General features: G+C 40.8%; 1 protein-coding gene across 3 annotated transcripts in view; it reads right to left on the bottom strand.

The window, feature by feature from the left end:
• Positions 1–3,067: 3,067 nt before the first annotated feature.
• nemp1 (nuclear envelope integral membrane protein 1) overlaps positions 3,068–24,524 on the bottom strand; it is a 43,179-nt gene continuing 21,722 nt past the window's right edge. Inside the window, exons 4-10 of one of the 3 annotated variants that reach the window (XM_073071323.1) lie at positions 22,912–22,984; positions 19,678–19,771; positions 18,960–19,074; positions 17,204–17,429; positions 6,210–6,383; positions 5,355–5,413; positions 4,122–4,238 (exon numbers count right to left, since the gene is read on the bottom strand). In XM_073071323.1, the coding sequence (XP_072927424.1) occupies positions 5,371–5,413; positions 6,210–6,383; positions 17,204–17,429; positions 18,960–19,074; positions 19,678–19,771; positions 22,912–22,984 (725 nt within the window). In that variant the 3' untranslated portion in view covers positions 4,122–4,238; positions 5,355–5,370. Of the gene's footprint in view, positions 4,239–5,354; positions 5,414–6,209; positions 6,384–17,203; positions 17,430–18,959; positions 19,075–19,677; positions 19,772–22,911; positions 22,985–24,524 lie in introns of all 3 variants that reach the window. The other 2 variants (XM_073071322.1, XM_073071324.1) reach the window with 2 other exon arrangements.

Here is a 24,524-nt window from a genome sequence, read left to right as displayed (position 1 = left end):
ACAGGAATCCATCCTGGACACACTTAAACTCTGCCCCATCTAAACCCTTGGAACTAATCAAGTGCCAATCAATATTAGGGAAGTTAAAGTCACCCATGATAACAACCCTGTTATTTTTGCACCTTTCCAAAACCTGCCTCCCAATCTGCTCCTCAGTATCTCTGCTGCTACCAGGGGGCCTATAGAATACCCCCAGTAGAGTAACTGCTCTACTTCCTGTTCCTGACTTCCACCTATACTGACTCAAAAGAGGATCCTGCAATTTTGCTATCCAACATAAAAAGAATCAGTCCCAACACCGACCCCTGTGGAACACCTCTAAGTCACCAGCAGCCAATCAGAAAAGGCTCCCTTTATTCCCACACTCTGCTTCCTGCCAATCAGCCCACTGCTGTATCCATATTAGTGCCTTTCTTGTAATACCCTGGGCTCATATCTTGTTAAGCAGCCTCACGTGCGGCACCTTGTCAAAGGCCTTCTGAAAATCCAAGTACACAACATCCACTTATTCTTCTTTGTTATCTTGCTTGTTATTTCCTCAAAGAATTCCAACAGATTTGTCAGGCAAGATTTTCCCATGAGGATACCATGCTGACTTCAGCCTCTTTTATCACATGCCACCAAGTACTCCAAAACCTCAACTTTATCAATCAACTCCAACATCTTCTCACCACTGAGGTCAGACACACGGGCCTGTAATTACCTTTCTTCTGCCTCTCTCCCTTCTTGAAGAGTGGTGTGATATTTGCAATTTTCCAGTCTTCCAGAACAATACCAGAATCTATCGGTTTTTAAAAGATCATTCCTAATGCCTCAACTATCTCTTCAGCTAACTCTTCTAGAGCCCTGGGGTGTAGTCCATCTGATCCAGTTGACTTAACTACTTTCAGACCTTTTAGCTACCCAAGCGCTTTCTCCCTAGTAATGGCAACTGCACTCACGTCTCTCCCAACACTCAAACTTCCAGCATACTGCTCATGTCTTCCACACTGAAGATTGATGCAAAATACTTACTTCAGTTCATCTGCTATTACCTTGTCCCCTGTTACTATCTCCCCAGCATCTTTTTTTCAGCGGTCTACTCTCGCCTCTTTTACTCTTTACATATCTGAAAAATCTTTTAGTATCCTCTTTGATACTACCAGCTAGCTTTCCTTCATATTACATCTTTTTGCTCCTTATGGCTTCTTTAGCTGTCTTCTGTTGGCTTCCCAATCATCTAATTTCCCACTAATGTTTAATCTATTATATGCCATCTCTCTTGCTTTATGTTGGCTTTGACTTCCCCTGTTAGTCACAGTTATGACATCCTGCCTTTAGAAAACAACTACTTCTTTGGGATGTATCTATCCTGAACCTTCTGAATTTCTCCCAGACACTCCAGCTATTGCTGCTCTGCCATCATCCCTGATAATGTCACCTTCTAATCAACTTTGGCAAGCTCCTTCTCATGCCTGTTATTCCCTTTACTCCACTGTAATACTGATACATCTGACTTTAGCTTCTCTCTCTCAAATTGCAGGGTAAATTCTATATTATGATCACTGTCTTTTAAGGGTCGCTTTACCTTAAGCTCACTAATCAAATCTATTTCATTACACCACACCCATTCCAGTATAGCCAATCTCCGTGTGGGCTCAGCTACAAGCTGCTCTAAAAAGCTATCTTGTAGGCATTCTACAAATTTTCTCTCTCATGATCCAAAATCAGCTCCAACATGATTTTCCCATTCTACTTGCATATTGAAATGCCCCATGACTATCATAACATTGCTCTTTTGACATGCCTTATCTATGTCCTGTTGTAATTTGGAGCACACATCCTGCTACAGTTCAGAGGCTTGTATATAACTCCCATCAGGGAGTTTTTACATTTGCAGTACCTTAATTCTACCCACAATGATTCTACATCTTTTGGTCCTATGTCACCTCTAAGGATTTGATTTCATGTTTTACCAACAGAGCCACGCTAACCCCCTCTGCCTACCAGCCTGTCCTTTCAATACAATATGTATCCTTGGATGTTAAGCTCCCAAATCTATTCTTACAACCACAACTAGTGATGTCCACAATGCCTTACCTGCCAATTTAACTGCGCTACAAGAGCATCTACCTTATTTCGTATATTGCGCATATCCAAATATAGCACCCTTAGTCCTATATTCATCACCCTTTTCGATTTTGTCCCCATTACACTGCAACTCATCCCGTTGAGTGCAATTTTGCCCTATCAACAGCCACTTCTTGATAGCAGTCTCACTATACACCGCCTCTGTTTGTAAACCAACTATCCAACCCCCCCGCCAAATTAGTTTAAACCCTCCCAAACAGTTCTAGCAAACCTGCCCACAAGGATATTGGTGCTCCAGTTGGAGGGTGGGTTTGTTACCCATATGAATATTTTACCATTTGTAAGGCAGCATGGATGGACAAAGCTGGAAGAGTAACGCCACCTTTAACTGCAAATAAAGGCTAGAATGAGGCTTGAGTGTACTGTAGCTGTAAATGAAGACTCCATTTCATGTTAGCCTTTCTTATTAGTGAGCCCCTTGATATACAGCATCACTATCACTCTCAGATCATGGTAAAGACATTTAACAATATCAATTACTGTAATGCAAATACTCCCATATTGCTCAGCTAACTCAAAGGAGGTAATAGTGCAAATATGAGTTCAGATAGGCTCCATTTGGATACTGGGTAAAGCATTAGAGATTTTAATTTTGAAAACAAGATCAAGATTCCTTTGCCCCTCTTCGTCTCCCAAGGATCTATCAGTCCTAAAATGAAAGATTCTGATTTGCAGCAACAGTGCTTTCTTTCCCATCAAGCAGCAGCCTCACTATAGAATGAGTAGCAAGGAAAATGCCCTCTGGTAATACTGTTTAAAGAATGGAGCACAGGGTTAAGTTTCCACTCACTTTTGTATTTCCAGAACATTGAAGTCAAAGCAGAGGGTGGAGTGACAGTGCAAAAGATGCCAATAATCATAAAAAGTTACATAAACATATGCCAACTATTGAGGCAAAGACGACCATGGTTCTGATATACACACTTAGAGAGAATGGGACAGGAAATAATTTTATTTTTGGTTTCAGCTATTCCTTCATTCTTCCATCTGCTTGGCAAGAACAGATAATGCAATTTGGTACAGATAATTAATGCTCCCTTGTTTTGAAGCAATAAGAATGGACAATACATCTATGAGACAGATTGGTGTACCATCATGCACAGAACTCCTGATAAGATAAAATTGCACTAAACAGGGCAAAATAAAATATTATTTATACTGTACTTCTATTTGAAAAACAAAGAAAGTTTTGATTATAGGAGGTATTCTTTGCATAGATGCAAATTACCAAAGTCTCATGGACTTTGGTATGACATAACTTAATTTGCAACTCCTCAGTTAATATAGTTAATACTTACATTTTCAGCCACACAACTGTAATGTCAAAGTACAAAGGAGAGAGCATTAAAATTAGAAAAACAGTAAATCATTTACTTTTAAAACCAAATAACCACAACAGCAAATTTACTCAACAAATTGATTAAAAAATTATAAAAAAGGTAAATAATGGTTTTGTGAAAAGTTAACATCTCCAAATATTTTTCTTTCCCTTTGTTTAAAGGAGCCAGACTATCTAAATGCGACTTTTTCCATTCCAATCGCACTTTATAGAAGCTATTGTTCCCAAATGTAGTCATGCGTTTCCTGGCTTTCCTGAATTCCATGCAGTGCATCAAGTCAGATCAATTATTTATTAGAAAAACACAAATATCCAATGGGAGACTGAATTCAGGGACATAAAACACTTACTGCAGCTGTTTGATAAATGACCGTTGCACCATGGGTGCATGACAGCTACATACATACAATGTCAGTCTCCAATACTTTGAGTCCAATCTGGATAAAGATCACATCCATACTGAAGTAATCGCCAAGTGTACTGAAGCAATAGTTTGTGTCTTATTTATTTTGATCATCCAGGTCTGGAGTCAAAAAAGAAGCATTGTAAACAGTTTCCCTCTCCACAGAAAGAGGTCTTGTCTTTGATTGCTCAGAATGATGAACATTTTCCACGAAGTCCCAGTGTCAATATTCTTTTTCATAAAAAGTTAGTACCAAAGTCAGTGTTATCCTCCATATCAAGAATGCTGCCTAGACCGTACTGTTGTTCATGAACAAAAATTTCATTAGGATTGAGGTGACACTCCCCTTGAACAAAGTCAGCAAATCTGCAAGCAAGACAAACCCTACAGTCACTTTAATGTTCCAAACTCAAGGGCAATTGAAGTATTGTCAGTAACATGCACTTTATATTTTTCAAAACTCTCAACATAATACTCCATGCTGTTACAAAGAGTACACAGTTTTCTTTTGGAAAAAAAATCTATTATTCATAAGTTATCAATTTCCCTCCTCCTCTCCCAGGGTATAAATTAACATATTGTCGATTTTTAACCAGCCACCCTCTAAGTGTGGTTAGTGTCAGTGAACTGCTCAGCACAATACAGCTGCTCAATAATACATCTGAACCTCATGTTTCTCTTCTTTGAATGTCCATTGCTACAGATTTCCAATACAAAACACAGGAGACGAGTCAGAAGTAGGCATCCTGGCTAATAGTGTCCTCTGCTTTTAATGGGAATGGAGGTGCCAAGATCAGCTCTCACACAAGACAGTGAAAATCAAACCTTCCTGCCTTTATTGACCTGCTCTCCCACAAAGCAGTATACTGCCAAATAAGTTTACAAAGTTTCAAGGTACTTTGACTATGGGGAATATAATTTAACAAAGTGGTAATAGACCTCTTGATAAAGTCAAATTACCTGGAAGTCAAAGCCTAATCACATTTCATTGATGAGTATCCAGCATCTCTTTATAGATACATGCTGTTTTACATACACCTTTTGTGGAGATGGGAAATTCAGTCAGCAGCTGACTTTAGCTTAGAGCCAAGCCCTATTTTTTTTTGAAAGGAAGCTCAACTCAAGAGTTTGAGGAACTCAGCAAGCTCTTTTGAGATGACAAAGATGGTTGCTGTAGGAAGAACCAAGATTCACAATGGGACAATTGGCAGAGGAAATTGTCTATGTTCAAGGAGGAAGGAGATTTATATCAGATTCATGCTTAGAGTATGGACATTCATGATGCTGAAATTGGCCAGTCCAAATAAAAACATTTCAAACAAAGTGCTCAGGATGCACAGAGTGACAGAATTCAAGTTAGTGTCAGTGATTGCACCTCATACTCCAAGCTCCAAACTCAACTGTGCAAAGGAAAAAAATCTTCGCTATGAGGGGTAGAAAGAGAAAGAGAAAAGAAAAAGTGTCAGATCTACTTGAACCCACCTCCTAAAGGACAACTTCAAAAGCTGCGTTCACATTCGCCTGAAAACAGATCACCTTGTCTGTTGACGTGAAAAATTGGAGAAAGTAATTGACACACCCAAGAAACCACATGCTACAGCTTTGATTGTATTCTAATATATAAGGCAATTAAATCTGTTGCATTTGATAAAAATCCAAATTTGCCATTATGGCCCTTCGTTCTGGAAATTACTGTACCCAAGGAATGTTGAAGTGTGATTTTTTTCTGGAAAAAAAACTGGCTTCCCTGACATTCTCCGACTGGGGATTTCAAACTTCAGTCTAGACGGTGAAATTCTGGCAGATGCAAAAAAATGTAGCACTGTCCCATCTTGAAGCATGACATTTACACCATGTGTATACTGAACAGATCAAGCAATGGCCTTGAACAGTTGTTTACTTTGGGCGCTTTCAGATTATCTACTTAAGGGAAAAATGAGCAATTTGAGGGAAGCTGATCAAATTTACACAAAGTCCCAATTGTTCAGCGTAGAACCAGGCCATTCAGCCCACCGTATCCATGCTGACCATTATATTTATCCATGCTAATCTCATTTATTGCATTTGGCCCATAGCCTTGTTTATTTGTTTCTTCAATGTTGTAAATCTCTACCTCCACCACCTCCTCAGGCAGTGCACTTTAGGTTCCAACGCCCCCTCTGGGTGAAAAATCAATCTTCCTCACATCCCCTCCAAACTTTCCACGCTTTAAACTTTCCAGGAACATGGGGTGCTCTTGCACATTTAACTACCATGCAGGGGAAGTGCCGCCCTTTTTCTTAGGATGGAGGAAGAGAGCAAAAGTGCAAGAGGATTTAAATGGAATAAGAGCATTACCTCTTAGGTGTTGAAAGTCTGGATACTACTTTCCATGCATTGAACTCAGGGCTGCTGCAATATTTCTGCAGTTCCTGCAAAGCTTTTTGAGTTTCTACTTCTCCTTGCCTTTGAAATTCCTCCTCAGTTAGAAGCCTTCGGGGCTCTGGCTTGTCTCTTAGTTTGAACACTGCCCTAAAATTAGAGTATTTAGAAAACAATGAAAGGTCACTAGGTGTTTTGAGAGAAAACTTGAGTTTCACACTCCCCCCCCCCACCCCCCAACTTCCAAGAGATACTCATGGCAATTGTCAAAATTTTCCAAACTCTTCTCCCCATCCCCTTTGATAAGTGCAAACTGGAGTAAACATGAAACCAACTAAAAAGGGAAACACTTAATCTACATTGATAAAAAGGTACTTAATCACATTACTGGAGTCCTTATGACTCAGTGCATTTCAGGAGCTACTGCACAGTTTCAAAGTTGACAATCAATTTTCTTGTTTCAGTCTGAGGCTGACATGAGAACATCCTTCAAGAGGGTAAACCCATGGAAAGCAACTAGTCCAGAGGGTGCACCTGGCCAAGTACGAAATACTGGCTGGAATGTTCACTGAGATCTTTAACCTCTCACTTCAGCTGTCTGAGGGTTTGCTTGCTTCAAGCAGGCTTCATTTATACCAGCGCCTAAGAAGAATGTGGTAACTTGCTTCAATGACCATCATCCAGTAGCTCTTACATCCACAGTTTTTTTGACAAGGTGATGGAGGGTGATTGATGAAGGTAGAGCTGCAGATGCTGTCTACATATGGTGTTTGATAAGCTCCCTCATGGGAAGCTCATCCAGAAGATTAAGATGCATGGGAACTGCGGTAAATTGGCCGTTTGGATTCAGAACTGGCTTGCTCGTAGAAGACAGAGGGTAGTAGTTGAAGAGAAATTATTCTAGCTGGAGGTTTGTAATTAGTGGTGTTCCACAGGGATCTGTATTGGGATCTCTGCTGTTTGTGATGTATATAAATGACCTGGATGAAAATGTAGGTGGGTGGGTTAGCAAGTTTGTGGATGATACAAAGATTGGTGGAGTTATGGATAGTGTAGATGACTGACAAAGAATACAGTGCGGTATAGATCAGTTGCAGATATGAGTGGAAAAATGGCAGATGGAGTTTAACCCAGCTAAATGTGAAGTGTTGCACCTTGCAAAGATGCAAAGAGAGTATATGGTTAAAGTCAAGATTTTTAACAGTGTTAATGAGCAGAGGGATCTTGGGGTCTAAGTTCATAGCTCCTTGAAAATGGCTACACAGATCGATAAGGTGATTAAGACGGTATATGGCACTCTTGCCTTTATTAGTTGATACACTGAGTTCAAACTTCAGGAAGTTCTGTTGCAGCTTTATAAAACTCAAGTTTGACTACATCGGGAATATTACACACTCATTTATATATAAAACTTATTTATAAAATCATTTATCAATGATTTAGATAATTGAATTGAAGGGTTTGTGGCATAGTTTGCGGATGATACAAAGATAGGTGATGGGGTAGGTAGTGCTGGGGAAGCAATGCATTTGCAGCAGAACTTAGAGAAGTTGGAAGAATAGGCAAAAAAGTGGCAGATAGAATACAGTGTTGGGAAATGTATGATAATAAGGAATAATAGTGTGGACTATTATCTAAATGGGGAGAAGGTTTGAACATCAGAGCTGCAGAGGGATTTTGGAGTCCTCATGCAAGACATCCAGAAGGTTAACTTACAGGCTGAGTCTGTGGTAAAGAAGGTAAATGCAATGTTAGCATCTATTTCAAGGGGAATAGAATATAAAAGCAAAAATATATTTCTACACCTTTATACGACACTAGTCAGGCCACACATAGCGTATTGTCAACAGATTTGGGCCCCATATCTCAAAAAGGATGTGTTGTCATTGGAGAGAGTCCAGAGGAGGTTCACGAGGATGATTCCAGGAATAAAGGGGTTCACATATGAGGAAAGTTTGGCAGCTTTGGGCCTGTACTCACTGGATTTGAGAAGAGTACGGTTGATCTAATTGAAACTCGTCGAATGTTGATAAGAATAGATCGGGCGGATGTGGAGAGATGTTCCCTGTTCTGGGGGTATCCAGAACTAGAGGGCACAGCTACAAGATGGGGGTGGGGGGAGAACCTTTTAGAACAGTAGAAAGGAGGAAGTTTTTTTTTAAAAAGCCAGAGAGTAGTGAGTCTGTGGTATGCTCTGCCACAGATTACAGTGGAGACCAAGTCCTTGGGTATACTTAAGGTGGAAGTTAATGGTTTACTGATCAGTCAGGCTGTCAAAGGAAATGGCAAGAACACAGTTGTATGGGGTTGAGTGCGATCGGGGATTAGCCATGATGGAATGGTGGAGCAGACACAATGGGCTGAATGGCCTGATTCTGCTCCTATGTTTGACAGCATACAGTTCTGGTCACCCCACTATAGGGAGGATGTTGAGGCTCTGGAGAGGGTGCAGAAGAGGCTCACCAGAGTGTTGCCTAGATTAGAGGGCATGTACTATAACAAGAGGTTGGACAAACTTGGGTTGTTTTCTCTGGAGCGCCAGTGGCTGAGGGGAGATCTGATAGTTGTTGATAAGATTATGAGAGGCATAGAGTAGACAGGCAATATCTTTTTCCAAGGGCTGAGATGTCTAATACCAGAGGGCATGCATTGAAGGTGAGAGGGGGTAATTTCAAAGATGTGAGGGGCAAGTTTTTTTTATATAAACAGAGTGATGGGTGCCTGGAATGTGTTGCCCGGGGTGGTGGTAGATGCAGAAACATTAGATATTTTTAAAGAGACATTTAGACAGACACATGAGTGAAAAGGACATTGAGTAGGTAGAAGAGATTAGTTTAGTTGGCCATTTGATTACTAATTTATTAGGTTCAGCACAACATTGTGGACCAAAGGGCCTGGTCCTGTGCTGTACTGTTCAATGTTCTAACATTAATCTCAAGGTTGTATATGGTGACATATATGAACTTTGATCATAAATTTACACCAAACTTTGGTCTCCCACTAGATGGTGCCCACAAGGCAGTGCTGCAAATACATAGTATTGTAGTTGTATGGTGATGGATCACAGCAGGTGGAGGTGTACATACTCAAGGAACAATAGCAGGATACAATTTAATGCTTTGGTTTTAAACTAAAAGTAGCAGTTCCGGTCATGGCAGATACTGGGTGCATAGTGAAAGCATTACAGACAGTCCTAGAAGGTGTTAGTATTAACCTACAAAAGAGTATATCTGTCATAGAAACAATGAAATGCAGCAGCACCTCAGGAATCCACTCATTTCAGCCAGCTAGCTCCCCAGGTAGGTTTGTCATTAGATACAATGACAATAAATTAATGATGGAGTGGAGAAACAAATGTTTCTCTTCTTTGGCGATCCACCAGATGCATTGGAAGCTGGAATAAGAGGAGACTCTTGCCCCTTCATTCTGGATTGAACTTCTGTCCAAAAGTTCGGAGATGTGATTTAGCTCTTGGATCCACTTTCAATTGTTTGTAAAATAATAACCACGTGCAAACTTTGAGTTATTAATATGTTTGGGCCAGGAATTCTGACTTGAAGGTTCTGCAACAGTAAAAGGAATCTGGCCAGGAAAATTCCAACATTTCTAGTTTTCAGCTTTCCATCTAGATGTTGGCCAAAATGAAACTGGTGAATTAGTATCCACTCAATCTTTAGCAAAACTGCATTCACTCTTCTGAATAAATGTAATTGTGTCTGGGACTCAACATGTTAAATGACAGCAGCAATTAGCTCTTGATGGTACAACATGGGGCTCTTCTGCTCTTTGAGAGATCAGGAACAACTCTGGATATCCCCCTTCAATTGAGTAAGGAGGAATGTTGATTAATACCAAAGTGTGTTAAATTCCACAAGATTTAGATTTTGTCTGCCTGCTGAACTACTTTCTGAAGCAAACGAGAACACAGAGACTCTTGTACCAATTCAAATCCATCACTTGTGGGAAGTACTGGCATGCAAATATGATTACCACAACATTTTCACAGATTTATTGTTTAGCTGGGAAATATTCGTAACAAGCTAAATATTCCTCCTCCAGGATGGAGTATCAAGCACCTAGAATCCTATGTAATGGAGATATGGAAGTGATCTATCTTTGATCAATTCCCTCACCCCCTCCAAAATGATCAGTGGAAAATTAGGTATCCAGGAAGTGTCCCTCCTATAATCCTCCTCCCCCCCCCCCCCAAGATCCCAGACCCACTAAAGTCTCTCAAATCTTCTGCTCACAATCTCTAGAATGCTAAATGTTAAGGATAAAATGCTAATCAATTGTTAGCACTACAAGATAATCCCCAAAAAGGAAACAATCAGTAAAGTCCCTCATATCTGACCAAGGATTGGTCAACATACCAAATATTTACCTTTGATCAGTATTGATTTTGTATTTCCACACCCAAGATGCCTCAAGGCATTGCACTGCAGGCACAATAAGGCCATCCATGTGCTAAGCTAAGTTGAGTAAGATTCAAATGCTTGTTTCTCAGTATGTACCTCTGCACACTACCACTAAAGCCACCGAGTCCATTTCCAGAGCAAGTGTTCAGATATTCACTAACAATCGCCCTAACCATTGACACCCTTACTAATCAAGAACCTCTCAGCCTCCACTTTAAATATAGTCAATGACTTGGCCTCCACAGCCGTCTGTGGCAATGATTTCCATAGACCCACCACTCTCGCTAAGGAAATTCGTCTTCATCTCTGTACTAAAGGGACGTCCCTCTTTTCTGAGGCTGTGCCCTCTGGTCCTAGACTTCCACACTATTGGATACATCCTCTCCACACGCACTCAATTAGGCCTTTCAATATTCGCTAGATTTCAATGAGGTCCTCCCCTCCATTCTTTTAAATTCCTGCAAATTGAAACTATAAAGTCTATTAGATCTGTGCAATGAGACACAAAAAATGAACTTGTAATGAGGGATCCTCTTAGAAAGTGTTACCATGGTATAATTGAATTTCTCATACAAATGGCAAGTGCAACAGTTCAATCTAAAACTTTTTATATTATCCCTAAACAAGGGAGACTACAATGGGATGACGAAGGAGTGGGAACACAGGCTATGTGGTGGGACAGTTGAGGAACTGTGAAAGACTTTCAAAGAGATTTTGCACAGTGCTCAACAAAAGTTCATCCCTGTTCAAGGCAAGGACAGCAAGGATAAGGAGATCCAGCCTTGAATACCAAGGAAATAAAAGGAAAGCATCAAACTCATGCTCATGTGTACAAAGTTGTCAAGAGCAGTGAGAAACTGGAAGATTGAGAAAACCTTAAAAAGCAAGAAAGAACCACTAAGCAAGCAGTAAAGAAATGGAAGATAGATTATGAAAGTAAACTAGCATAAAATATAAAAATAGAGAGTAAACATTTTTATAATTATATAAAGCTGCAAAGGGGGGTATTAAAGGGAATGCAAGTCCCTTGGAAGATGAGAAGGGGGAAATTAATACTGGGTAATGAGGAAATGGCTCAGGCTTTGAATGACTATTTTGTACTGGTCTTCATGGTGGAGGACACATCTAACATGCCAAAGGGAGATGTTATGGATTCAATAGGAGGTGAGGACCTTGATACAATCACTACCACTGAAGAGGTAGTGCTGAGCAAACTAGTGGGCCCCTAGTTAGTTGGTAGACAAGTCTCTTGGTTCTGATGGGATGCATCCCTGAGTAATGAAAGAAATGGCAGAAGTTATAGCAGAGGCATCTGTGAAAATGTACCAAATTTTTCTGGGATTCTGGGCAGGTCCCACCAGATTTGAAGACAGCAAATATCATGCCACTGTTAAATAAGAGGATACAGAGAAAAGACAGCTAACTTATAAGCTTAATGGCTGTAGTCAGGAAAATGTTTGAAACTGTAGGAGTGTCGACAAAAATCGACACGAGTGTAATTACTTCGAATGTACACTTTATTCCACTACTAGCAAACAAATGACGACGTTATAAGAAAAAAATGCCCCCAAATGTAATAATGTACAACGTAACACATAACATACACGACAAACTTAATCCTTAATAGTCTGGGTGAATTCTGCCTAATGAAATTAAGGAGTCCCTACAAAACTATTAAGGAAGAAATAAGTGAGACATCTGGATAAAAGTAGTTCCCTTAGGCAGACATGGCATGGATTCATGAGGGCAGGTCTTGTTTGACAAAATTACTGGAGTTCTTTGAGAATATAATGAGCACAGTGGATAAAGGGGAACAGGTGAATGTCGTATACTTGAATTGCCAGATGTTCGATAAAATGCTGCTTAAAAAGCTTATTCGTAAGATAAGGATGCATGGAGTTGGCAGCAATGTATTACCATGATGGAAGATTGGTTAACCATTCAGACCATAAGATACAGGGGCAGAAGTAGGCCATTCGGCCCATTGAGTCTGCTCCGCCATTCAATCATGGGCTGATCCAATTCTTCCAGTCATCCACACTCCCCTGCCTTCTCCCCTTACCCTTTGATGCCCTGGCTAATCAAGAAACTATCTATCTCTGCCTTAAATACACCCAATGACTTGGCCTCCACAGCTGCTCATGGCAACAAATTCCACAGATTTACCACCCTCTGACTAAAGCAATTTCTCCGCATCTCTGTTCTAAATGGACGTCCTTCAATCCTGAAATTGTGCCCTCATGTTCTAGACTCCCCTACCATGGGAAATAACTTTGCCATATCTAATCTTCTAATCTGTTCAGTGCTTTTAACATTCGGAATGGTTCTATGAGATCCCCCCACCCCCAATTCTCCGGAACTCCGGGGAATACAGCCCAAGAGCTGCCAGATGTTCCGCATACAGTAACCCTTTAATTCCTGAAATCATTCTCATGAATCTTCCCTGAACCCTCTCCAATGTCAGTATATCCTTTCTAAAATAAGGACCCCAAAACTGCACACAATACTCAAGTGTGGTCTCACAAGTGCCTTACAGAGCCTCAACATCACATCCCTACTCTTATATTCTATACCTCTAGAAATGAATGCCAACATTGAATTTGCCTTCTTCACCACCGACTCACCGGTTAACCGTGAGGGTATCCTGCACAAGGACTCCCAACTCCCTTTACATCTCTGTGTTTTGAATTCTCTCTTCATCTAAATAATAGTCTGCCTGTTTATTTCTTCTACCAAGGTGCATGACCATACACTTTGAGAGAGTGAGAGAATTTGCCACTTCTTTGCCCATTCTCCTAAACTATCTAAGTCTCTCTGCAGGCTCTGTTTCCTCAACACTACCCACTCCTCCACCTATCTTTGTATCATCAGCAAACTTAGCCACAATTCCATTAATCCCATAATCCAAATCATTGACATACAGGAGGCCCCCGTTTTTCAAACTTTCACTTTACGACAGCTCACTGTTACAAAAGACCTATATTAGTACCTGTTTTCGCTAACCAAAGAGGATTTGCTTTTACGAAAAAAAGACGCCCGCTTTATACATGTGTTTACCCCGAGAGTGACTGTGAAGCCTTGTGCAGGCAGTTGTGTGCGCATGCATGTACGTGCACATGCGCGTTTTCTCCAAATCGATTTTGATAAGTGAAACTACACCGTACATAGAATATTTCTACTTTATATAGGCTGTATATTTATCATATCATTCCTGCTTTTACTATACATTCGTGTAATTGTAGTTTTTATGTGTTATTTGGTTTGATTTGGTAGGTTATTTTTTGGGTCTGGAACGCTCAAAAATTTTCCCATATAAATTAATGGTAATTGCTTCTTCGTTTTACTACATTTCGGCTTGCAAATGGTTTCATAGGAACACTCTACCTTCGGATAGTGGGGGGAACCTGTACATCGAAAAAAGCACTGGTCTCAACACTGACCCCTGTGGAACTCCACTGGTAACTGGCAGCCAGCCAGAATAGGATCCCTTTATTCCCACTTTCTGCTTACCCATGCTAGTAACTTTCCTATAATACCATGGGCTCTTATCTTGCTAAGCAGCTTCATGTGCGGCACCTTGTCAAACGCCTTCTGAAAATCCAAGTACACCACATCCACTGAATCTCCTTTGTCTGCCCTGCTTGTAATTTCCTCAAAAAATTGCAGTAGGTTTGTCAGGCAGGATTTTCCTTTCAGGAAACCATGCTGACTTTGGCCTATCTTGTCATGTGCCTCCAGGTACTCTGAAATCGCATCCCTAACAATCGATTTCAACAACTTCCCAACCACTGATGTCAGGCTAACAGGTCTAGAGTTTCCTTTCTGCTGCTTCCCACCCTTCTTAAATAGCAGAGTAACATTTGCAATTTTCCAGTCATCCAGTACAATGCCAGAATTTACTGACTCTTGAAAGATCATGGTTAATACCTCCACAATCTCTCCAGCTACTTCCTTCAGAACCTGAGGGTGCATTCCATCCATCCAGGAAATTTATCCACCCTCAGACCATTAAGCTTCCTGAGAACCTTCTCAGTCATAATTTTCACTGCATATACTTCACTTCCCTGACATTCTTGAATGTCTGGTATACTGCAGATGTCTTCCACTGTGAAGACTGATGCAAAATACGCATTCAGTTCCTCTGCCATCTCTGCAGCTCTCATTACAATATCCCCAACGTCATTTTCTATTGGTCATACATCTACCCTCAACTTTTTTTTTTTACCCTTTATGTACTTTAAAAAAAGCTTTTAGTATCTTCTTTGATATTAGTCACCAGCTTCCTTTCATAATTCATCTTTTCTTTCCTAATGAACTTCTTAGTTTCCTTCTGCAAATCTTTAAAAGCTTCCCAATCCTTCATCTTCCCACTATCTCTGGCTTCCTTGTATGCCTTTTCTTTTGCTTTTACTTTGCCTCTGACTTCACTTGTCAGCCACAGTGGTGTCCTTCTTCCATTCAAAAACAACTTCTTATTTGGAACATATCTGTCTTTCACTTCCCTCTTTTTTTTTGCAGAAACTCCAGCCAGTTCTGCTCTGCTGTCCTTCCTGCTAGTGTCCCTTTCCCGTCAACTGTGGCCAGTTCCCCCTCTCATACCATTGTAATTTTCTTTATTCCACCAGTATACCAACATATTGGAATTTAATTTCTCCTTCTCAAATTTCAAATTGAACTTGATCATATTGTGATCACTGTTCCCTGAGGGTTCCTTAACCTTAAGCTCTCTTATCACCTCCGGACCAATGCACAACCCCCAATCCAGCACAGCCGATCCCCTAGTGGGCTCAACAACAAGCTGTTCTAAAAGGCCATCCCTTAGACATTCTACAAATTCTCTCTCTTGAGGTCCAATACTGGCCTGGTTTTCCCAATCCACTTTCATGTTAAAATACCCAGCGATTATCATGACATTGCCCTTCTGACACGCCTTTTCTATCTCCTGCTGTAATTTGTAATCCACATCCCGGTTGCTGTTTGGAGACCTGTATACAACAGCCATTAGGGTCCCTTTACCCTTGCCATTTCTTAACTCAACCCACAGAGACTCTACACCTTCCGATCCTATGTCACCCCTTTCTAATGATTTAATAATATTTCTTATACACAGGGCCACTCCAACCCCCTCTGCCTACTAACCTATCTTTCCAATACACCATATATCCTTGGATGCTCAGCTCCCAATGACAGCCATCTTTTAGCCAAGTTTCAGAGATGGCCACAACATCATACTTGCCAATCTGTAGCTGAATTTCAAGATTGTCCATTTTATTTCTTATGCTGCATGCTTCAAATATAACATTTTCAGTCCAGTATTTGTTGCTTTCTGTTTTAACTGCACCACACCTCTATTGCCCTGTAACTCACCCCACTGGCTGTGATTATACCTCATCTCCTGCCTGTCCTTTCTATCATCTCTGTTGCAGGCTATCTTTGACTTATTTCTGTTTTCCCCTTCCTCAGTCCTATCACTGCAGTTCCCATCCCCCTACCAAATTAGTTTAAACCCTCCCTAACAGCTCTATTAAACCTTCTGTTAGAAGGCAGAATTGGAATAAATGGGTATTTCTTTGGTTGGCAGTCAGAAGTGAGCAGTGTGCCACAGGAGTCAGTGCTGCGACTGCAACTATTTATAATATACTGTACACTAATGATCTGGAAGAAGGGGCTGAGTGCTGTGTACCAAAGTTTGCTAATGACACTAAATTGAGTGGAAAAATAAATTGTGCAGAGGATGCAGAGAGACAGATAAGTTAAGAACATGGGCAAGGCTCTGGCAGATGGAGTACAATGTTGGTAAATGTGAGGTCATCAACTTTGTAAAGAAAACGAGAAGATCAGATTATTTAAATGGTGAAAGATTGCAGCTTGTTGTGTGCAGAGGGACTTGGGTGGGCTTGTGAATGAATCACAGAAGATTGGTTTGCAAGTCCAACAAGTTATCAATAAGGCCAATGCATTTTGGCCTTCATTGACAGAGGGATTGAAATTAAGAGTAGGGTGGTTATGCTGCAATTATACAGGGTGCTTGTGAAGCTGCAGTTGGAGTACTGCATGCAGGTCTGGTCACCTTACTTGAGAAAAGATATACTGGCTTTGGAGGCAGTTCACCAGACTGATTCTGGAGATGAGGGGGTTAGCTATGAGGAGAGATTGCATCACCTGGGACTATACACATTGGAATTCCTAAGAATAAGGGGATCTTATAGAAACATATAAAATTATGAAAAGGACAGATAAGATAGAGGAAGAAAAGCTGTTTCCACTGGTGAGTAAGACTAAAACTAGGGAACAGAGCTTCAAGATTGGAGGGAGATTGGGACAGAAATGAGGAGGAACTACTTTCCTCAGAGTAGTGAATCTGTGAAATTCTTTGCCTAGAGAAGCAGTACAAGAATTAAGGATTATGAAGAAAAGAGCTGAGTCAGCCGTGACTTTACTGAATGTGGAGCAGGCTCAAAGGGTGTGATGGTCTACTCCTTATGTTCCAAGGTTTTTGTGGGCTAAGCGCCTGTTTCTATGTTGTACAACTCTAAAATACCTCAAACTTACTTGAATACAGTGTACGACCACTTAAAAGGCACTTCAATGTTCTTGATGCAGAAAGTCACAACGATGAGGGCCAGGGCAACCTGTCTTACTTGAATCCCAGAATACATTAGAAACAGCCCACAGAGTTGTAGGGTCCAGTTTAGCAGATTGATGCTTCTCTCCTCCTCAGGGGGTCCATACTTGTAACAGATGGCAAAGCTGATGAAGCCAGAAATTGTCACATAGCCTGAAACATTAACAGCACAGGAAGAAATAACCTTAATAATGTATCTGTTTACTGCTTCTCTAGATAATCTGGAGAGCACAGCCTCATATCATTTCTTTGCTGCAGAGTACTATATACCAGAGAAGCTGAAGGCAGAAAGACATGGCCACGCTACTTGGTAAAATGAGGTGCAGGCAGAATATTAAGACACTACACAGATCATGTACTTCTTCACCACAAAGGAAGAAAAATACAGTAATGATTACCCAAGCCTTCTCAGACTGTAGCAGGTGATAGATGGTAACAGTCAAGCTGCATTCTTTTACCATTCACATGGCTCTGCTCTCTTGTGCGAGATGGGCCAGCTTTCCAAACAAGAAATGGAAAAACACCACAAGAACACAGATTAAACTGCTCAGAGCAACATTCTCTGAATAGATCAAGCTCATGAGTAAAATTCTCATGGAGGCTCATGGAGAATTGCATACCCAAATTCTTTGCATTCCACCAATACTAAATCAGCCAACACCCTGCTTAATTGATGTGATGACCTGTCTTTTGTTTTAGAAATTACAAGAGTGGTCTACCATGCAAAAACAAACAAAAATAAGCTCAAAAGGAGCACCAAATACAGGAGGATGCAAGGGACCAAAAACTGTAGATATGAGACAAAGAAACTGGAAGTGAACTTAGTTCACACCTTCTACAATGAATATTTGGTGGAGGGAATGTGAGAGGCAGTTTTCTCTAGTGTTTGGACAAACAGTAGTGCAGATTGAAGGAAAAGTTAGTTGGGGTGGGGACAATAGTCAAGGATATGATGCCTGCAAAACAGCCTGCCTGATTGTCCTTCAACTTAAATGGATGGGAAAAACGAGCTTATTGCAACTAGTGCAAATTCCTCTCTATCTGATTTTCCCAAAATTTCCTTCTTGCAATAGTTTACAAGTTTAGTAAATTAAAAAAGTTTTAAAAATTTTTTACAATGGCCTAAGTATCGTAAGTAAAAGCAAAGCCCACTGAAATGAATTGTGACATACTCCTGATTACTGTTAGGTGGCTTCCACGGCCAAGATATCTAGCACTAAACTATCCAAGTTCCCAAAGAATGATACCTTGGAAAAGATGCTAGGGTGATGCTACTGTCCTTTTTAATTGCACCTTAAATATTAGCAGTTTCATAAAAGGAGAGGTGTGGCAGGAGAAAATGCTGGGAAGTAATTGTTCAGTTAGTTCCGAAGATCATAAAGCTACTATGCAGGACATGGTATCCTATTTGCCACCCAGTGTCACCAGAGGCACAGATGTTTAAAATGCAACAGGTAAATGAAACAAAATAGAGCCAACATTCTAGGTAGAGCCTTTATCTTTCATTGTGTTTGCCTCATTATTAGCTTCAAAAAAACAAAAGCTTTCATCCCATTATTTCAATAGTACAAATTCAGTCATAAAATCCCAAAGTGTAAATTATAACATTATATACTGGATATTACTCAAATTAACAAATTTCAGAGACATGGTAGATAAATTAAAAATGATGAACAATCTCACCCAAAACATACTGCCAGTACTCTTTCAGGAGAAAATGCAAATTCCTCAGGGTCACCTGGATCAGATACAGGGACACAGACCAACCACTTGCCATTAACAAGTAGAGAGAACTTCTCTAAAATGGAAAGAAAAAAATTAGTGTTTTGTTTTTACTCGCATCCATACTGGATATTGAAGGAGCTAACAAACTATTCAAATATAAAAGGAAACCTCTCACTTTCTGCCTATCAGGACAGTATTCCCAAATGCAAGTTTTATTTTTTTAACTCGCAGGTTTAAAGCAACCTCAACCTGGATTCAAATCTAACCCTTTCAGATAAAGTTCCTGTTACAATTATCTAATTGGTTTACAACTTTTAGTAGGCAGATTTTCACTTTAATTAAATCCTCCCAATTCAACATGAGCTTTGCAATCATACTGAGCACAATTGCTTTTGACAGAGAAAAGGCACACTGCTGCAGACATGGCACCCTTTTGGAGAATGGAACACTTTAAAAGTAACTTTCATCTTGCATTACATCTGTAAAGAAAAAAAAAACACTGATAGGGGTTATGTAAAGCAGAAAAAAGTTTTTTTTTAAAAAATCAAATATTGGCAACATTAATCACTTAATGTGTGAGCAAATTGAGCTAGGAGTTCAAGAACCTGCTCACAAAATAGAACAGAAACAAAGAAGTCAGTTAACTTTCACACTAGGAAGACACTCACCAACCTACCTTTGGTAGAAAACGAGACAGGAGAAAGATGACAATAATGGCTGAAGCCAATACACCAAGGCTCATTCCTGATGTATAGAAGAAAAGTTGACTCCTAAAAGGGAAAAATATCTCAAATACGTGATATACATTTTGTTAAATACGAGGGGTGATTGATAAGTTCGTGGTCTAAGGTAGAAGGAGTCAATTTTAGAAAAAGTAGCACATTTATTTTTCAACATAGTCCTAGCCTACATTTACACACTTAGTCCAGCAGTCGTGGAGCATACGGATCTTGGACCTCCAGAAAGTGCCCGCAGATGGGTGATTGATAAGTTTGTGGCCTAAGGTAGAAGGAGATGAGTTATACAGCTCTCATTACATGCACTTGCAGTTCAACTCTGAGTGATTATGCAGAAAGTTTGAATAACTCATCTCCTTCTACCTTAGGCCACAAATTTATTAATCACCCCAATGAGATATTAACTTCAAACTTTCTGCATGATCACTCAAAGAGTTGAACTGCATGTGCATGTAACGAGAGCTGTACAACTCATCTCCTTTTACCTTGGGCTACGAACTCATTAATCACCCTTGCTGTGGACACTTTCTGGAGGTCCAAGATCCGTATGCTCCACGACCACTGGCCTAAGTGTGCAAATGTAGGCGGGGACCATGTTGAAAAATAAGTGTGGCAGGTTCTCTAAAATTGACTCCTTCTACCTTAGGCCACAAACTTATCAAACACCCCTTGTATTTTACAGAAAACAATTCCAGCATATAAATGTGCTCTCCTAACACCACAGAACAGATGAGTGATGAACAACAGAAATTATGACAGAGCTCTAGTTCAACTCTTCTCACAGAATTTTAAATTAACTGCCTTCTCAAAACCAAGTTCTTATTATTTCCCTTGTAAGTTTTCTATATTTTTGCACCACCCTTCAGCACAATGGTCCAGCTAAGAGCTTGAATAACAGATTAGGTCTAGTCTTTTACAACCAGAACACTTGAACCACCCACTCAACAATATGGAAGAGCAGTCGCAGTAGATGGCCTCTTCAAACCATTTCTGATTGGGAAGAATCTTACTAATTTCCAAGCAGTCTGACCAAGACAGCAAAAAAAAAAGAAAAATCACAGGGTTAAATGTGTTGCATATCATGGCTACTGAGAGGTTTGCCTCATTTCTAAGAATTCATCTCAGATTACAAAATATCTCCTGGAAAGTGAAAAAAGCATTTAAGGGTCACTGACCCCAGAATCAACAGCCCTTTAAGGTAAAGCTTGAGATTTCCATCATTATGAAACTACTTCAAGACCGCACTTCTGAATTCCAATTTTTAATATTTTGACCTTGGCTCCACACCACAGGAAAGAGTTTGATTCCATCTTCCATTTCAATCATTCTAAGCATTTCAAGTTTTCTACAACCTAAGCAAAAGAAGCCAAGTTTTGGCAACCTGCTCTCAAATTTTTGATACTACTAAACCGAGCATCATTTTAGAGAACTTACAAAGCAAATACGTTTTTTTCTGAATTATGATGTCCAAAACTAAATGCCATCATTCCAAAAGTGAAAAGGGTTTAACCAGCTCTTTCTACATCTGTATCCTATCCGACGCGCTTTGTTGAGCCGCTCTGAAATGCGTGGCATCTTTCAATACATTTGCTGCGCCGCTCTAAAATGCATGGCATCTTCCGACGTGTTTGCTACGCCACTCTGAAATGCGCGGCCTCGTCTGACGCATTTGCTGCTCAGCTGCTTAGGAATGCATATTTTCTGACACGCTTTGTTATGCTGCTTTGAAATGCAGATTTCCCAACTTGCTTTGCTGTGCTGCTGCCACTGCCTGATTTCTGCTGTTTCTAATGCACTTTGCTGTATTGCTGCTCAACTCTTGCACAGCTGAAAAAGTACTTTGCTGCTCAATTCTTCCACCACTTTTAAATGCACCGCATATTTCGATTTCCTTGGCTGCTGCACTGCATTTGAATGTATTACATTTTCCAGTGCATTGCTGATATGCAAATCCTGCAGCTTTTTCAAAACGTGTCAGCATGTAACCCCAGGTGGAGCTTAGGAGACAATGGCGTCTAATGGCTTGCATTTTTGGAAACAGCTCTAATTCTATCTTTAATATCTCTATTTTTCCATTTTAGGGTTCTTTTGAAGTCCCTGATCTGGAGTTACACGCTGACTTTAGTTCTTTGCGGGAATGGGATCCACTTTCGGGGTCTCACGACTAGATGTTATTCGATATGCCAAAGATGCAGCCTAGAAGATTAGCTGTCTTCAGAGTTTCGGGATTTCATGGCTCTGGAGGCGGGCAGAGTCGAGTTTGGTCCCTCTGCAGGAAATCAGTGTGTCATGGAAGATGGTAGATCTCTGGCTCTGTGCCCAGAATTCTTTGTGGTATGTCGAATTACTGGGTGAACGAGTAGTCTTTGGGGTACTGCAAGTCTGTGTCTTCACTGATGCTTTGCTGCACGCTCGAGTGCCCGGTGGGGGACACCAATGCTTTTTTTGCTGGTGGGGGGAGGGGGGGATCATGGCTTTGCTGCTGCTTGTGTGGGGGAGCTGGGGGATCTTTGGGGTTCTAACATTTAACTGTCATTCATTCTTTGAGGCACTCCTCTGTTTTCATGGATGGTTGCAAAGAAAAAGAATTTCAGGATGTATATTGTATACATTTCTCTGACATTAAATGTATCCACTGAAACTTTTGCTTTGCTGCCCCCTCCCACTTGCTGTAGACTGATTCTTGCACAACTTAATTGTTCAGCTCCAGACCAGTTACATGCAAGATATCCTCTACACAATGGCCTTTAGATTCAAGAATCGAGAAATGGGAATCATACAGTAGGCACGTTTTGACTTGGTGAAAACAAGGGCTCAGTGAGCAGAAGGTCTAAGACAAAGACAATAGGAGGTACTGAGTACAACAGTTTGTTGAGCTTGACTGAAGCAGAACTAGGTGAGCTGTTGTAGAGCAGTGAACAAACTGGGGAAATAGATTTCAGGGGCAGAGTGAGAGTGCAATGAATTTAAAACAACATGGCTATCCAAAGAAATGAGATAGTGGCATTGGTAAACTTCAAAATACTGGAGCTGCCAAGGTTTGAGATAGCTAGGGCTCTTAAAAAATGAAGGCTCTGCCTAAAACATTAACTAGTTTTCTGAAAACATTGCCTAACCTACCTTTTATCCGCTGTGTCTCAGTCCTGATTTAGTTTTATTATTTCATTGCTTACCTGCTTAAGCTTTCAGCATAGAAAAACAGCAGCATCCCAAAAGCAAAGATTAAGATCAGCTGTGGATCGAAACCTACAAAGAACAGATCATGATGAGACAGATGCACAATTTAACCATAAGGTAGACTCAAAAAGTTCAATAGATTTAAAATAACTCAACAAGAAAGAGCTGCCACCGGGGGGGCTGTAGTAACAGCACCAAGCCACCAGGTTTCAAAGGCATTAAATGCAGTACAGATTTTCAATACTCTGTTAAAACAATAAAATCTATTTTTGATAGCATTTATTGTTCCATTTTCTGTTTTAAGCTTTATTCTACATTTCATGACAAGAATTAATCACAGAGTGAACGAGCAAGCCTCAGGGTTAGGCACATTTATTGCAGGAGTTAGCAGGGCAATTTCTGTGGTCTGACACTGGTCAGATCCCGAGGAAATGGGATGAGCTAGTTTCAACCCATAATTAAGTAGTACCCAGCTCTTTCCTTTCTCATCAAGGACAAGAACATAAAGAAAAAATGCATCCATAGGATATTGAGACGAGTTGCAACAGTTTTAAACAGTAAAAAAGCATTACCTAAATATGTCAAAAAGACCACTTGGGAAAAGGACAAGAGGGTCTCTCATCTATGGGTGGTCCTGTTGTACAATTCAGTGGAAAAAGGGTGACAAGACAGAAGCTGCATTTGCACCCTAAAAGTGTGATACACACTCACAATGTTCACTACTTTTTAAAATGTCTTTGTGATTCACTTTATTTTCAGAGGTAATCTGGTACCTTTCACAGAACAGTACATAAAAGGAACAAGCCCTTCAGCCCATGATATTTCTTCAGCGGTTGAGCGTGTGAACATCAGTCAGTTAGAACAGCAAGAAGAGTTTAGGGGGAGACAGAGGAGAGGGAGGGTTTGGTTCAGTGATAACAGGTCAAGGCGGGGTACATTACTTATGTAGAATAGAGACAGGAAGTATGTGTGTGTGGCCAGTGTTCTGTACTGGGTGTCAGATGTGGGAAGTCCAGGAGACTCCCAGCCTCCCGGACAGCCACATCCGCACCAGGTGCGTCGAGCTGCAGCTCCTTAGGGACCGCATTAGGGAACTGCAGATGCAGCTCGATGACCTTCGTCTGGTCAGGGAGAGTGAGGTGGTGATAGATAGGAGTTATAGGCAAGTAGTCACACTGGGGTCTCGGGAGACAGATAAGTGGGTAACAGTCAGGAGAGGGAAGGGCAAGAGTCAGACACTAGAGAGTACCCCAGTGGCTGTCCCCCTTAACAATAAGTACTCCTGTTTGAGTGCTTTTGGGGGAGACGGCCTACCTGGGGGAAGCAACAGTGGCCATGCCTCTGGCACAGAGTCTGACCCTGTGGCTCAGGAGGGTAGGGAAAGGAAGAGGAAGGCAGTAGTGATAGGGGGCTCTATAGTTAGTGGATCAGAGACTTGGATGGCTCAGGGACAGGAATGGTTACTTCAAGTGCCAGGTTTTAAATGTTTCAGAAAGGACAGGGAGGGAGGCAAAAGAGGTGGGGCGTGGCACTGTTGATCAGAGATAGTGTCACAGCTGTAGAAAAGGAGGAAGTCATGGAGGGATTGTCTACAGAGTCTCCGTGGGTG

The sequence above is a fragment of the Hemitrygon akajei genome, chromosome 18 (genome assembly GCF_048418815.1).
Source record: "Hemitrygon akajei chromosome 18, sHemAka1.3, whole genome shotgun sequence".
NCBI lineage: Eukaryota > Metazoa > Chordata > Chondrichthyes > Myliobatiformes > Dasyatidae > Hemitrygon > Hemitrygon akajei.
The sequence above is the reverse complement of the archived record's forward strand: the minus strand, read 5'-3'. Positions and strand labels throughout refer to the sequence as shown.